Source organism: Protobothrops mucrosquamatus, unplaced genomic scaffold (genome assembly GCF_001527695.2).
Source record: "Protobothrops mucrosquamatus isolate PMUCROS unplaced genomic scaffold, P.Mucros_1.0 scaffold4774, whole genome shotgun sequence".
Taxonomy (NCBI): domain Eukaryota; kingdom Metazoa; phylum Chordata; class Lepidosauria; order Squamata; family Viperidae; genus Protobothrops; species Protobothrops mucrosquamatus.
In genome coordinates, this window is record NW_015390665.1 from 37,716 (window position 1) to 52,311 (window position 14,596).

General features: G+C 50.6%; 1 protein-coding gene across 1 annotated transcript in view; it reads left to right on the forward strand.

The window, feature by feature from the left end:
* Positions 1–14,596, forward strand: part of LOC107299297 (flotillin-2) — a gene marked incomplete at its 3' end in the record, with an annotated part of 38,261 nt that overhangs the window by 10,287 nt on the left and 13,378 nt on the right. Inside the window, exon 2 of the mRNA XM_015828658.1 lies at positions 8,604–8,685. Coding sequence (XP_015684144.1) covers positions 8,604–8,685 — 82 coding nt within the window. The remainder of the gene's footprint in view (positions 1–8,603; positions 8,686–14,596) is intronic.

A 14,596-nucleotide genomic window follows, 5' to 3' on the forward strand; every position in this document is an offset into this window, starting at 1 on the left:
CTTAAAGCATCCTGGCTGAGGAATTCTCAACTTCGACTCCCAGAATCCCCCAGCCAGCATAGCAGAGTTGAAGTCTACCTGTTGGCCAGCTCCCAAGATTGAGAAACACTCCTCCCCCCCCCCCACCCCGTCCAGGCTTGTCTGCAAAGCTACGACAAAGATAATAAATAAGGCAGCCATTGCTGCTGCGTGGGAGGCGGCAGATCGGCTCCTACGGAAGCCGCAGCCGAAATTGGGGTGCAGTTGGAAAGTTGCATCCCAGTACAGGGGTGAAACTGGACGGCTGGACAGGCCGGATTGGAGGAAAAAGGTCCGAAGCGTTCTAAGTTGATTTGCTAGCTATTGCAAATCTTGAGGAAAGTTAACAGCAGGGGATCTTCCAACTTGGCCCTTGGATGACTGGTGGACTTCAACTCCCAGAATTCCTCAGCCAGGCACACGTGCCTGGCTGAGGAATTCTGGGAGTTGAAGTCCACCAGTCATCCAAGGGCCAAGTTGGAAGACCCCTGTCTTAAATCCAACAAACAAAATGGAGGCTGGCTGAGGAATTCTGGGAGTTGAAGTCCACCAGTCATCCAAGGGCCAAGTTGGAAGACCCCTGTCTTAAATCTAACAAACAAAATGGAGGCTGGCTGAGGAATTCTGGGAGTTGAAGTCCACCAGTCATCCAAGGGCCAAGTTGGAAGACCCCTGTCTTAAATCTAACAAACAAAATGGAGGCTAGCTGAGGAATTCTGGGAGTTGAAGTCCACCAGTCATCCAAGGGCCAAGTTGGAAGACCCCCCTGTCTTAAATCTAACAAACAAAATGGAGGCTGGCTGAGGAATTCTGGGAGTTGAAGTCCACAAGTCATCCAAGGGCCAAGTTGGAAGACCCCTGTCTTAAATCTAACAAACAAAATGGAGGCTGGCTGAGGAATTCTGGGAGTTGAAGTCCACCAGTCATCCAAGGGCCAAGTTGGAAGACCCCTGGTTAACAGGTGGTTTTCGACTTATTGAGCCTGAAATTTCCGTCATTAGGTGAGGCAGTTAAGTGAGTTGCTCCTCATTTATGACCTTTTTTGGGGGGGGGCATGGTTAAGTGAATCCTGTGGTTGTTAAGCAAATCCCGCTTCCCCCCATTGACTTTGCTCATCAGAGGGTTGCAAAGGGGGAATCACATGACACACACACACACACACACACACAGAGGACTCTGCAACCGTCATTTAAAAATACGTGCCAGCTGATCGAATTTTGATCACGTGACCCTGGAGATGCTGTAGTGGCCGTAAGTATGAAAAAGGGGCCATAAATAAATAAATAATAAAGTTGGAAGGGGCCTTGGAGGTCATCTAGTCCAACCCCCTGCTCAGGCAGGAAACCCTGTACCATTTCAGACAAATGGCTGAAGTCATAATAATAATAATAATAATAATAATAATAATAATAATAATAATAATAATAATAATAATAATAATAATAATAATAATAAAGTTGGAAGGGACCTTGGAGGTCATCGAGTCCAACCCCCTGCTCAGGCAGGAAACCCTATACCCTTTCAGACAAAGGGCTGTCCAGTCTCTTCTTAAAAATTTCAGTCACTAAACAAAGTCGAGGAAGGCAGGAAAATGGAAATACGCACTCCGTGTGCTGCAGCTGCCAAAAAGGCCAACACAGTGCTAGGCTGCATTAACAGAGGGAGAGAATCAAGATCACGTGAAGGGTTAATACCACTTTACAAGGCCTTGGTAAGGCCACACTTGGAATCCTGCATCCAGTTTTGGTCACCACGATGTAAAAAAGATGCTGAGACTCTAGAAAGAGTACAGAGAACAGCAAGAAAGATGATTAGGGGACTGGAGGCTAAACCATATAAGGAAAGGCTGCTGGAATTGGGGATGTCTAGTTTAATGAAGAGAAGGACGAGGGGGGACAGGATAGCAGCCTTCCAATATCTCAGGGGTTGCCCCAAAGAAGAGGGAGTCAAGCTATTCTCCAAGGCTCCTGAAGGCAGGAGAAGAAGCAACGGATGGAAACTGATCAAGGAGAGAAGCAATTTCTCCTTAAGGAGAAATGTCCTGACAGTGAGAACAATTAACCAGTGGAACAACTTGTGGATACTCCATCACTGGACAGTGGCTTGTCTGAAATGGCCTAGTCCAGAGGTCGCCAACCTATTGGGCACCAGGGGCCGGTTCCGTGGAGAGAGGTTTTTCTGCGGACTGGAGGGTGCGTGATTTTGTGTGCTGCCTGCATTGCACAGATGGGACTTTATTTGTGCGGACCAGTTGCTGGCATGCTGCGGACCGGGACCGGTCCATGGACCGGGGGCTGGGGACCCCTGGTCTAGAGTCTCCTGCTTGAGCAGGGGGTTGGACTAGAAGACCTCCCAGGTCCCTTCCAAGGCTGGTGTTCTGTTCTGAACTGGCACGACACCAAATTGATCCTCAGCTGCATTTTAAGGGACAGGAAGGCGGTTGTGGAGCACAAAGGCAGAATCAACGCCCTAAAGCTGGGAGGACGTGGGGAAGGATGCTCTCACCTCCGCCCCAGGGGAGCTAAGAAGCCGAGCACTGGCACCGCCTGGGGTTTCCGAGATCGTTAGTGGAGCCCTTGGGGACCGCTTTTGTTTTGCACGAAGGTTGTGTGTTTGTGAGAAAGAGCGCTTCTCCTGAGGCTTGTTGGGAATCCTTAAAAGTCAGCATCTGAAAGCGTGCGGTGTTCAGCACCCAGAATCCTCAGCCAGCGTGCTTTAAGGCAGGTGGACTTCAATTCCCAGAATCCCCCCAACTGGCATGGCTTAAGGGTGGACTTCAACTCCCAGAATCCTCAGCCAGCGTGCTTTAAGGGAGGTAGACTTCAATTCCCAGAATCCCCCCAACTGGCATGGCTTAAGAAGGGTGGACTTCAACTCCCAGAATCCTCAGCCAGCATGCTTTTAAGGCAGGTGGACTTCAATTCCCAGAATCCCCACAACTGGCATGGCTTAAGATGGGTGGACTTCAACTCCCAGAATCCTCAGCCAGCATGCTTTTAAGGCAGGTGGACTTCAATTCCCAGAATCCCCCCAACTGGCATGGCTTAAGATGGGTGGACTTCAACTCCCAGAATCCTCAGCCAGCGTGCTTTTAAGGCAGGTGGGCTTCAATTCCCAGAATCCCCCCAAGTGGCATGGCTTAAGATGGGTGGACTTCAACTCCCAGAATCCTCAGCCAGCATGCTTTAAGGCAGGTGGACTTCAATTCCCAGAATCCCCCCAACTGGCATGGCTTAAGGGTGGACTTCAACTCCCAGAATCCTCAGCCAGCATGCTTTTAAGGCAGGTGGACTTCAATTCCCAGAATCCCCCCAACTGGCNAAGCAGGGGTCTTCAAACTCCGCCCTTTGATGACTTGTGGACTTCAACTCCCAGGCTGAGGAATTCTGGGAGTTGAAGTCCAAAGGGCCGAGTTTGAAGACCCCTGAGCTAGGTGATGTTTTTTTTCACTCTGCATCTTGTTGCCAAGACCCGGGTTGTGTAACTAACGCTCTTTGCTATCGTTTCTGGAATGTGTGGATGCTTTGCCAAGGCTGAGCAAACGGAGAGGGCTGTTGGGCGGCCTCTGAGCTGGCTGGCTGCGTTTCCTGTTGTTGTGTTTCCCAACCTCATTCTCTGCAGAAAGTGTCGTTATTGCAGCCAGAGTGTCTTCTGAAACTAAGCTTGGTTCCTTTAAGGACGGTCTGACGACAACCAGACCCGCAGCCGTTATAAAAGGACTGGGAAGAAAAGGGCCGGTCACTTTGCCCTTGGGGGAGGCGTGGACCGGCTGTCCCCCCCCCCCCCCAAGTATGGAAAGCAGGAGCTTTCCAGATCTTCAGCTCCCCAAGCAGGGAGTTGGAGAAGGACGAGGGGGGACAGGATAGCAGTTCTTCCAATATCTCAGGGGCTGCCCCAAAGAAGAGGGAGTCAAGCTATTCTCCAAAGCGCCTGAAGGCAGGACGAGAAGCAATGGGTGGAAACTCATCAAGGAGAGAAGCAACCTAGAACTAAGGAGAAACTTCCTGACAGTGAGAACAATTAACCAGTGGAACCACCTGCCTCCAGAAGCGGTGAATGCTCCAACACTGGAAGTTTTTAAGAAGAGACTGGACAGCCATTTGTCCGAAATGGTATAGGGTTTCCTGCCTGAGCAGGGGGTTGGACTCGATGACCTCCAAGGTCCCTTCCAACTTTATTATTATTATTAACAACCTGCCTCCAGAAGCGGTGAATGCTCCAACAATGGAAGGTTTTAAGAAGAGACTGGACAGCCATTTGTCTGAAATGGTATAGGGTTTCCTGCCTGAGCAGGGGGTTGGACTAGATGACCTCCAAGGTCCCTTCCAACTTTACTATCATCATCATCATCATCATTATTATTATTATTATTATTATTATTATTATTATTAACCAAATGCGGCCACTTGAAGACTTGCGGACTTCAACTCCCAGAATTCCTCAGCCAGGCATGCCAAGTTGGAAGACCCCTGCCTTAAAGCGTCCAATACAGACTTTGCACCTTTAAGAGGAAATTGAAGTCTCCCCATCTTAAGCACGCTGGCTAGGGGATTCTGGGAACAGAAGTCTACCCCTGCTGGATGGGGAATTCTGGGAGTTGAAGTCCACAAGCCATCAAAGGGCCAAGTTGGAAGACCCCCCCCCCCGTCTTAAAGCATCCTGGCTGAGGAATTCTCAACTTCAACTCCCAGAATCCCCCAGCTAGCATAGCAGAGTTGAAGTCTACCCGTTGGCCAGCTCCCAAGATTGAGAAACACTCCTTCCCCCCCCCCGCCCCGTCCAGGCTTGTCTGCAAAGCTACGAGACAGATAATAAATAAGGCAGCCATTGCTGCTGCGTGGGAGGCGGCAGATCGGCTCCTACGGAAGCCGCAGCCGAAATTGGGGTGCAGTTGGAAAGTTGCATGCCAGTACAGGGGTGAAACTGGACGGCTGGACAGGCCGGATTGGAGGAAAAAGATCCGAAGCGTTCTAAGTTGATTTGCTAGCTATTGCAAATCTTGAGGAAAGTTAACAGCAGGGGTCTTCCAACTTGGCCCTTGGATGACTGGTGGACTTCAACTCCCAGAATTCCTCAGCCAGGCACGCGTGCCTGGCTGAGGAATTCTGGGAGTTGAAGTCCACCAGTCATCCAAGGGCCAAGTTGGAAGACCCCTGTCTTAAATCTAACAAACAAAATGGAGGCTGGCTGAGGAATTCTGGGAGTTGAAGTCCACCAGTCATCCAAGGGCCAAGTTGGAAGACCCCTGTCTTAAATCTAACAAACAAAATAGAGGCTGGCTGAGGAATTCTGGGAGTTGAAGTCCACAAGTCATCAAAGGGCCAAGTTGGAAGACCCCTGGTTAACAGGTAGTTTTTGACTTATTGAGCCTGAAATTTCCGTCATTATGTGAGGCAGTTAAGTGAGTTGCTCCCCATTACGACCTTTTGGGGGGGGCACGGTTAAGTGAATCCTGTGGTTGTTAAGCAAATCCCGCTTCCCCCCAATGACTTTGCTCATCAGAGGGTTGCAAAGGGGGAATCACATCACACACACACACACACACACACAGAGGACTCTGCAACCGTCATTTAAAAATACATGCCAACTGATCGAATTTTGATCACGTGACCCTGGAGATGCTGTAGTGGCCGTAAGTATGAAAAACGGGTCATAAATGAATAAATAATAAAGTTGGAAGGGGCCTTGGAGGTCATCTAGTCCAACCCCCTGCTCAGGCAGGAAACCCTATACCATTTCAGACAAATGGCTGAAGTCATCATAATAATAATAATAATAATAATAAAGTTGGAAGGGACCTTGGAGGTCATCGAGTCCAACCCCCTGCTCAGGCAGGAACCCTACACCATTTCAGACAAATGGCTGTCCAATCTCTTCTTAAAAATTTCAGTCACTAAACGAAGTCGAGGAAGGCAGGAAAATGGAAATACGCACTCCGTGTGCTGCAGCTGCCAAAAAGGCCAACACAGTGCTGGGCTGCATTAACAGAGGGATAGAATCAAGATCACGTGAAGTATTAATACCACTTTACAAGGCCTTGGTAAGGCCACACTTGGAATACTGCATCCAGTTTTGGTCACCACGATGTAAAAAAGATGTTGAGACTTTAGAAAGAGTACAGAGAAGAGCAACAAAGATGATCAGGGGACTGGAGGCTGAAACATATAAGGAAAGGCTGCTGGAATTGGGTCTGTCTAGTTTAATGAAGAGAAGGACGAGGGGGGACATGATAGCAGTGTTCCAGTATCTCAGGGGCTGCCCCAAAGAAGAGGGAGTCAAGCTCTTCTCCAAAGCGCCTGAAGGCAGGACAAGAAGCAACGGGTGGAAACTAATCAAGGAGAGAAGCAACCTAGAACTAAGGAGAAACTTCCTGACAGTGAGAACAACTAACCAGTGGAACAACTTGTGGATACTCCATCACTGGACAGTCGCTTGTCTGAAATGGTCTAGTCCAGAGGTCGCCAACCTATTGGGCACCAGGGGCCGGTTCCGTGGAGAGAGGTTTTTTCTGCGGACTGGAGGGTGCGTGATTTTGTGTGCTGCCTGCATTGCACAGATGGGACTTTGTTTGTGCGGACCAGTTGCTAGCATGCTGTGGACCGGGGGCTGCGGACCCCTGGTCTAGGGTCTCCTGCTTGAGCAGGGGGTTGGACTAGAAGACCTCCCAGGTCCCTTCCAAGCCTGGTGTTCTGTTCTGAACTGGCACGACACCAAATTGATCCTCAGCTACATTGCAAGGGACAGGAAGGTAGCCGTGGAGCACAAAGGCAGAATCAACGCCCTAAAGCTGGGAGGACGTGGGGAAGGATGCTCTCACCTCCGCCCCAGGGGAGCTAAGAAGCCGAGCACTGGCACCGCCTGGGGTTTCCGAGATCGTTAGTGGAGCCCTTGGGGACCGCTTTTGTTTTGCACAAAGGTTGTGTGTTTGTGAGAAAGAGCGCTTGTCCTGTGGCTTGTTGGGAATCCTCAAAGTCAGCATCTGAAAGGGTGCGGTGTTCAGCACCCAGAATCCTCAGCCAACATGCTTTAAGGCAGGTGGACTTCAATTCCCAGAATCCCCCCAACTGGCATGGCTTAAGATGGGTGGACTTCAACTCCCAGAATCCTCAGCCAGCATGCTTTTAAGGCAGGTGGACTTCAATTCCCAGAATCCCCCCAACTGGCATGGCTTAAGATGGGTGGACTTCAACTCCCAGAATCCTCAGCCAGCATGCTTTAAGGGAGGTGGACTTCAACTCCCAGAATTCCCCAGTCAGCATGCTTGAAGAGGAGTGGACTTCAGTTCCCAGGATTCCCACCCAGCACGAGTGGCTGGGGAATTCTGGGAGTTGGAGTTCGCCCATCTAATTTGCCACGGTTGAGCAGTACGGCTCTTGGGCCTGGCTTGCCTTTGAGAAGAACTCTGCCTTGGTCCAGCTTCTATGCAACCGTCCGTGATGCAGCCACTCTCTGCACCCATCCAAATTTAAAAGGTTGCCCCCAACTCAGAATAATGCCAGCAGTTGCCAAGCAGAAGGGAAGACATCTTCATCTTGAACATGGGGGAGGAAAGGGGTCAGATCTGTTGGGGGGCAATTACTAGTGAGTTCTAGTCCCGCCTTAGGCACGAAAGCCAGCTGGGTTTGGATTTTGGGCCAATCGCCAGGAGACGGTGAGTTCTAGTCCCGCATTAGCCATGAAATCTGGCTGGGTGATTCTGGGCCAGTCACCAGGAGTTGGCGAGTTCCAGTCTCGCCTTAGGCATGAAAGCCAAACTAGGTGACTTTGGGCCAATCACCAGGAGACGGTGAGTTCTAGTTCCGCCTTAGGCATGAAAACCAAACTAGGTGACTTTGGACCAATCGCCAGGAGACGGTGAGTTCTAGTCCCGCCTTAGGCATGACAGCCCACAGGGTGACTTTCGGCCAATCACCAGGAGACAGTGAGTTCTAGTCCCGCCTTAGGCACGAAAGCCAAACTAGGTGACTTTGGACCAATCGCCAGGAGACGGTGAGTTCTAGTCCTGCCTTAGGCACGGAAGGCAACTGGGTGACTTTGGGCCAATCACCAGGAGACAGTGAGTTCTAGTGCCGCCTTAGGCATGACAGCCCGCAGGGTGACTTTGGGCCAATCACCAGGAGACAGTGAGTTCTAGTCCCGCCTTAGGCAAAAGCCAAACTAGGTGACTTTGGACCAATCGGCAGGAGACGGTGAGTTCTAGTCCTGCCTTAGGCATGGAAGGCAACTGGGTGACTTTGGGCCAATCGCCAGGAGACGGTGAGTTCTAGTCCTGCCTTAGGCACGAAAGCCCGGAGGGTGATTTTGGACCAATCGCCAGGAGACGGTGAGTTCTGGTCCTGCTTTAGGCATGACAGCCAAACTAGGTGGCTTTGGGCCAGTCCCTCCCTCCCTCCCTCCCTCTCAGCCCAGCCCATCTCACAGGGTTGTGGGGAAAATAGATGGAAGGAGAAGTAGTGTGTGTGTGTGTGTGTTTGCCACCTTTTCAAAGTTACCGTACTATTTATAAAGGCAGGAGGTGAGTGACTGAACAAGGGTGGGATTGCCTGCAACGTCATCGCAACGCCTTTTCTCTGCTCTCCGGGCAGGTGGATGCTGCGGTTCCGACGAGAAGCACTACATCTACGGTGGCTGGGCCTGGGCCTGGTGGTGCATTTCCGACACACAGAGGTAGGACCCTCCTTCCCGTCTCTCTGGATGTGGCATGCCTTTGTTGTGACTTGGGGGGGGGGCGGGTGTAGTCCTGTAGTACAAGGAGTACCTTGGCAGGTTGCTGCTGCCTCCTGGGACCCTGCCCCCCCTTGGCTTTCTCCCTTCGCGGGCTGCCTCCAGCTTCACACTGGGGAGAGGACAGAGGGACGGAGCCGTTAATGGGAGGGGGGGTAAGAGACAGGACCCTTTCAGAGTTCCCCCAGTTGGGTGATCCTCTTCTCCTGTAAGGACCCTCCAGAAATGGGGTGCAGACATAGTTCACAACAGCCACCGTGCAGACCACGGAGTCTCTCTACCTGCGGGCAGGGGCCCAATCTCCAGACCAAGCCCAGCTTGGTGGTCTGGGGTCACATGCCCACCCTGTCCGTAGACGAAGGGCTTCCAGGCAGTCTGGGTGCCGGGACCCCTTCTGGGGGAGTGTCCACTTCCTGCTTTCTGGGCGGGGGGTGGCGGGGAAATAGGAAAAATGTCCCCCCCCAAAGTCACGATTGCCTGCTTCGAAAACAGCACAACTTTTAAATTGCCGCGTTTGAGGCACATACAGTTAGTCCTCAGCTTACAGTCAGTCACTTAGCAACTTTTCAAAGTTACAACAGCCCTGGAGAAAGATAACGTAGGGCCGGTCCTCACAAGTTCCTGCTTGAGCAGTGGGCTGGACTAGAAGACCTCCAAGGTCCCTTCCGGCTCTATACCGTTCTAAACTTAACAATCCTTGCAGCATTGCTTGATCGAAACTTTGGGCATTTGCAACCGAGGTGTATTTATGACGATTGTGGCGGCCTTGGGGGTCTCGCGAGCGCCATTGGTAACCTTCCCCAGCTAGCTTCCAGCCGGCAAACTCAATAGGGCGAGCCAGGTTTGTTTAATGACGGTATGATTCACTTAACAACTGCAGTGGTTCCCTTAACAGACGTGGCAGTAAAGATCGTAAAATGGGGCGAGACTCGCTTTGTCAGGGAAATGCTGGTTGTGATTGTGGCTGTACGTCGGGGACTACCTATCATTAAAATTATAATCAGATTTGAGGGCCAGTTTTAATGCCACAGTGCTTCTGCCCTGGGCTGGCACTGGAGAGCTTGAGATACGGTCCCAAAATCTCCTAAAAGGGGCCTTGCCATGAAGAAAACAATTCCTCAGTCCACACGTGGCGTCTTTTGGCAGTTTTGCCAGTGAAGAACAAGCTGGATCTATCACTTAAATAGGAGCCAGCCGTGTGCTGCAGCTGCCAAAAAGGCCAACACAGTGCTGGGCTGCATTAACAGAGGGAGAGAATCAAGATCACGTGAAGTATTAATAGCACTTTACAAGGCCTTGTAAGGCCACACTTGGAATCCTGCATCCAGTTTTGGTCACCACGATGTAAAAAAGATGCTGAGACTGTAGAAAGAGTGCAGAGAAGAGCAACAAAGATGATCAGGGGACTGGAGGCTAAAACATACAAGGAACGGTTGCAGGAATTGGGGATGTCTAGTTTAATGAAGAGAAGGACGAGGGGGGACATGATAGCAGCCTTCCAGTATCTCAGGGGCTGCCCCAAAGAAGAGGGAGTCAAGCTTTTCTCCAAAGCGCCTGAAGGCAGGACAAGAAGCAACGGATGGAAACTCGTCAAGGAGAGAAGCAACCTAGAACTAAGGAGAAACTTCCTGACAGTGAGGACAATTAACCAGTGGAACAACCTGCCCCCAGAAGCGGTGAATGCTCCAACACTGGAAGTTTTTAAGAAGAGACTGGACAGCCATTTGTCCGAAATGGTATAGGGTTTCCTGCCTGAGCAGGGGGTTGGACTAGATGACCTCCAAGGTCCCTTCCAACTTTATTATTATTATTAACATCCCTGATGGCTGTTTCAATTCTGGTTGTGATAAAAGAGAATATTTGTAGCTGGGTGGGTTTCTCGCAGACATTTCATGACCCAACTAGAATAGAATAGAGCTGGAAGGGACCTGGAGGTCTTCTAGTCCAGCCCCCTGCCCAAACTAGGTACCATCATCAGTGCTATGTTGAAAGGGAAAGGTTTCCCGGTCCAGCCGTGTCCAACTCTGGGGGGGGGCAGTGCTCACCTCCCTTTCTTAGCCGAGGGAACCAGTGTTGTCCGAAGACAACTTCCGTGGTCACGGAAGTGACTCTGCGCCACAGTGCCCAGCGTGGCCCAGCGTGACTCTGCGCCACAGTGCCTTCCCACGAAAATGGTACCTATTTATCTACTTGCGTTTGAATGCTTTCAGACTGCTAGCTGGGCAGGAGCTGGAGCAAGGAACGGGAGCTCGCCCCATCAGGTGGCGCTCAGGTCTTGAACCCCGGCTGTCCGCTTCCCAGCTGAGAAGCTCAGCGTCTTTAACCGCTGAGCCACCATGCCCTCTTAAGGTTAACATTGTGCTGTGTTTATAGGGTTGAATAACAGAACGAGGGACCCCAGGGGTTCTCCTAGTCCAGAGGTCACCAACCTTTGTCGGTTGGCAGACCGGAGGAAAAAGGAAGAGGAAGCATTTTACATGCATGCGCACAGGGCTGCAAGCACGTGTGTGCCGCAAACGAGGCGAGCGCCCGCATGATACTACCCCTGCCCCATTCTTGCGTGGCACAGTGCCTTGTTTCCGCACCCCGCGGTGCAGCGGCGTCACATTTATGAACCCCGAGGCGTGGCATCCTCTTTTTGCGCCCCGCGGCCGTGGCGCTAGCGCAAATGAGCCATGACTCACAGGTTGGGGACCCCCGTTCTAGTCCAGCCCTCTGCTCAAGCAGAAGACCCTGTGCCATTTCAGACAAATGGCTGTCCAGCCTTTTCTTAAAAAGGGTAAAGTAGGGTTAAAAGTACAGAGGGGAAAAATAAGGTTTACAAAGGGCAGACCCTACTCACTCCCAGCACTGATGACATTAGCTAGTTGGGTTGTGAAAGGTCTGCAGAAAACCACCCAGCTCAGAGAGCACCCAGGGACCCCACAATTTTGCTTGATTTGGACAGCGCCCCAAACTAAAGGACCAAATCAATCATGGTTGACTGACCGCTGCCATCTTTGTCCAGCCCTGGATTGGTAACATCCTCCCTGCCCCTAGAGAGAGGAAGGAGGCTGGCCCCTGGGGCAGGGGTAGGCAACCTTGGCTCTTTTATAACTGGTGGACTTCAACTCCCAGAATTCCGCAGCCAGCATGGGGGAACTATGGCTCCCTTGATGACTAGTGGACTTCAACTCCCAGAATTCCTGAGCCAGCATGGGGGAACTATGGCCCCCTCATGACTCGTGGACTTCAACTCCCAGAATTCCTCAGCCAGCATGGAGGAACTATGGCCCCTTCGTGCCTTGTGGACTTCAACTCCCAGAATTCCTGAGCCAGCATGGCTCAGCTTGGAAACCTCTCCCTTTCCCCTCAGCATGGCTGGCTGAGGAATTCTGGGAGTTGAAGTCCACGAGTCATAAAAGAGCCAAGGTTGCCTACCCCTGCCCTCGTGCAAACCAGGTCCAATTTGTTCCCCGGGTTCAGCCTCACAACAGTCACCCATTGATAGGAACCCCGAACCAGAAGCAGCAAACTCCCCCTCTTCCTCTTCTGCACCCCCAAAATGAAGCTCTTTGGATATCAATATGACGATGATATTTGTAGACCACCCAAAGCTGCTCTCCCGAGGGAGATCTCTGGCTAAGAAATATGAAATACAGCTAGTCCTCGAACTTACGACCGCAGTTGAGCCCAAAATTTCTACTGCTGAATGAGACAGCTGTTAAGTGAGTCCTGCCCCGTTTTACGACCTTTGTCGCCACGGCTGTTAAGCGAATCCCTGCCATTGTTAAGGTAGTCACACAGTCGTTAAGTGAATCCAGTTTACCCCATGGATTTTGCTAGTCAGGTCGCAAAAGGAGATCGCGTGACCGTCATAAATACGAGTCAGTTGCCAAGCGTCCAAATTTTGATCACGTGAGCCCCGGGGATGCTACGACGGTCATTAAGCGTGAAAAACAGTCAAAAGTCCTTTTAGTGCTCGTGTAACTTTGAACAGTCACTAAACGGTTGTAAGTCAAGGACTACCTGTGGGAATAAATATAAATAAGTAAATAAATCAGGATGACTTCGGCCTCCATTGTTAACACAGGAAGTTTACTTATAATTTCATTTTAGTGAAGTGTAAGAAAACAAATCATACGTCAGGGATAATACAGTAAGAAATAGGATACGTCGTGGGGATTCAAATAAGCTAAACGTCCGGAGGAAAACAAACAATTTAGGAAAAGAAAAATCCATATATCGATAAAGCATTAATTTGCCTCTAAACATTATTAAATGTAGATCATGTAAAAATCAATTGCTCCGTAGTCTCCTTGGTAGTAGAATCTAGACCAGGAGTGTCCAGGTTTGGCCCCTTTAAGACTTGTGGACTTCAGTTCCCAGAATCCCCCAGCCAGCATGCTTGAAGAGGGGACTTCCACTCCCAGAATCCCCCAGCCAGCCTGCTTGAAGAGGGGTGGGCTTCCACTCCCAGAATCCCCCAGCCAGCATGCTTGAAGAGGGGTGGACTTCCGCTCCCAGAATCCCCCAGCCATCCTGGTTAAGAGGGGGGACTTCCACTCCCAGAATTCCCCAACCAGCATGCTTTAAGAGGGGTGGGCTTCAGTTCCCAGAATCTCTGAACCAGCAGGGCTTAAGACGGGTGAACCTCAACTCCCAGAATCCCCACCTAGCATGGCTGGCTGGGGAATTCTGGGAGTTGAAGTCCACAAGTCGTAAAGGGGCCAAGCTTGGACACCCCTGGTCTATGTATTTATTTGTTTATATTCTGCCTTTCTAGACCGACCATCTCCCTCAAAAAGAGAGCAGACACTTCAAAAACCAATATTGTAAAGAACGCATCTCTTGAATCCATTCCTTAAAATCAGGAGTTTATGCTTCTCTTCATCCATGTAAAACAGGGGTCTTCCAACTTGGCCCTTTGAGGACTTGTGGATGTCAACTCCCAGAATTCCTCAGCCAGGCACGCGTGCCTGGCTGAGGAATTCTGGGAGTTGACATCCACAAGTCCTCAAAGGGCCAAGTTGGAAGACCCCTGCTTGTGGACTTCAACTCCCAGAATTCCTCAGCCAGCGTGCCTAGCTGAGGAATTCTGGGCGTTGAAGTCCACAAGTCATAAAATGGCCACGTTTGAAGACCCTGAGGTAAAATAATGACCTTTCCTGAGTCCCAGGCTCAGCGCAGCCCGATTTCTTCCTAAAATGCGAAAATTCCATATTTTAGGAGTCTTAATTCAACTTCACAGGTGTCTTTTTTTTAATTACTGCTTTTCCCCCCCAAGAGAGTATTAACTTTTAACTCCAAACCCAAAGGCCGTTATGAGCAGGCCTGACCAAACCACGTGAGTTTAAGACACACACACACACACACCCCAGGCTGTGGCCATGCCGGAAATCTTTTAAAACACGAAAGCCTGTTTTGGGGGTGAATATGCTTCATTCTTAGAACGTAACAAGTGCATTTTGCATTTTTTTTTTTTTTTTTTTTAGAAGCTTGGAGACAGCGATTGCCCAAATCCGGATACTCCCAATTTCCTCATTCTGTTGGTTTTTTTTTTTTTTCCTTTTGCCATTTGCTGATGCTAACGTGCACCTTGTTTTTAACCCCAGACGTTAAAGTGCCTCAGCTGTGGGGGCCTAGGGAGCAGTTAGCTTTCTTTGGCTTTTTTTTTCCTTTTTTTTTTTCTTTTGGTCCCACCACACAACCCGTGAGCAACGGCTGCTCCTTGGGTTGTAAATGTGTTGCTCTCCAGAGCCAGTAGGGGGCGCTTGGGGCTTCTGATGGGAAGGATTGCCTTCCGCAGCTCAGGAATGGGCTGGCATCCATTGGCTTGGGGCCGGCCCAGATGGGGGGCTTCCTTCCTTCCTTC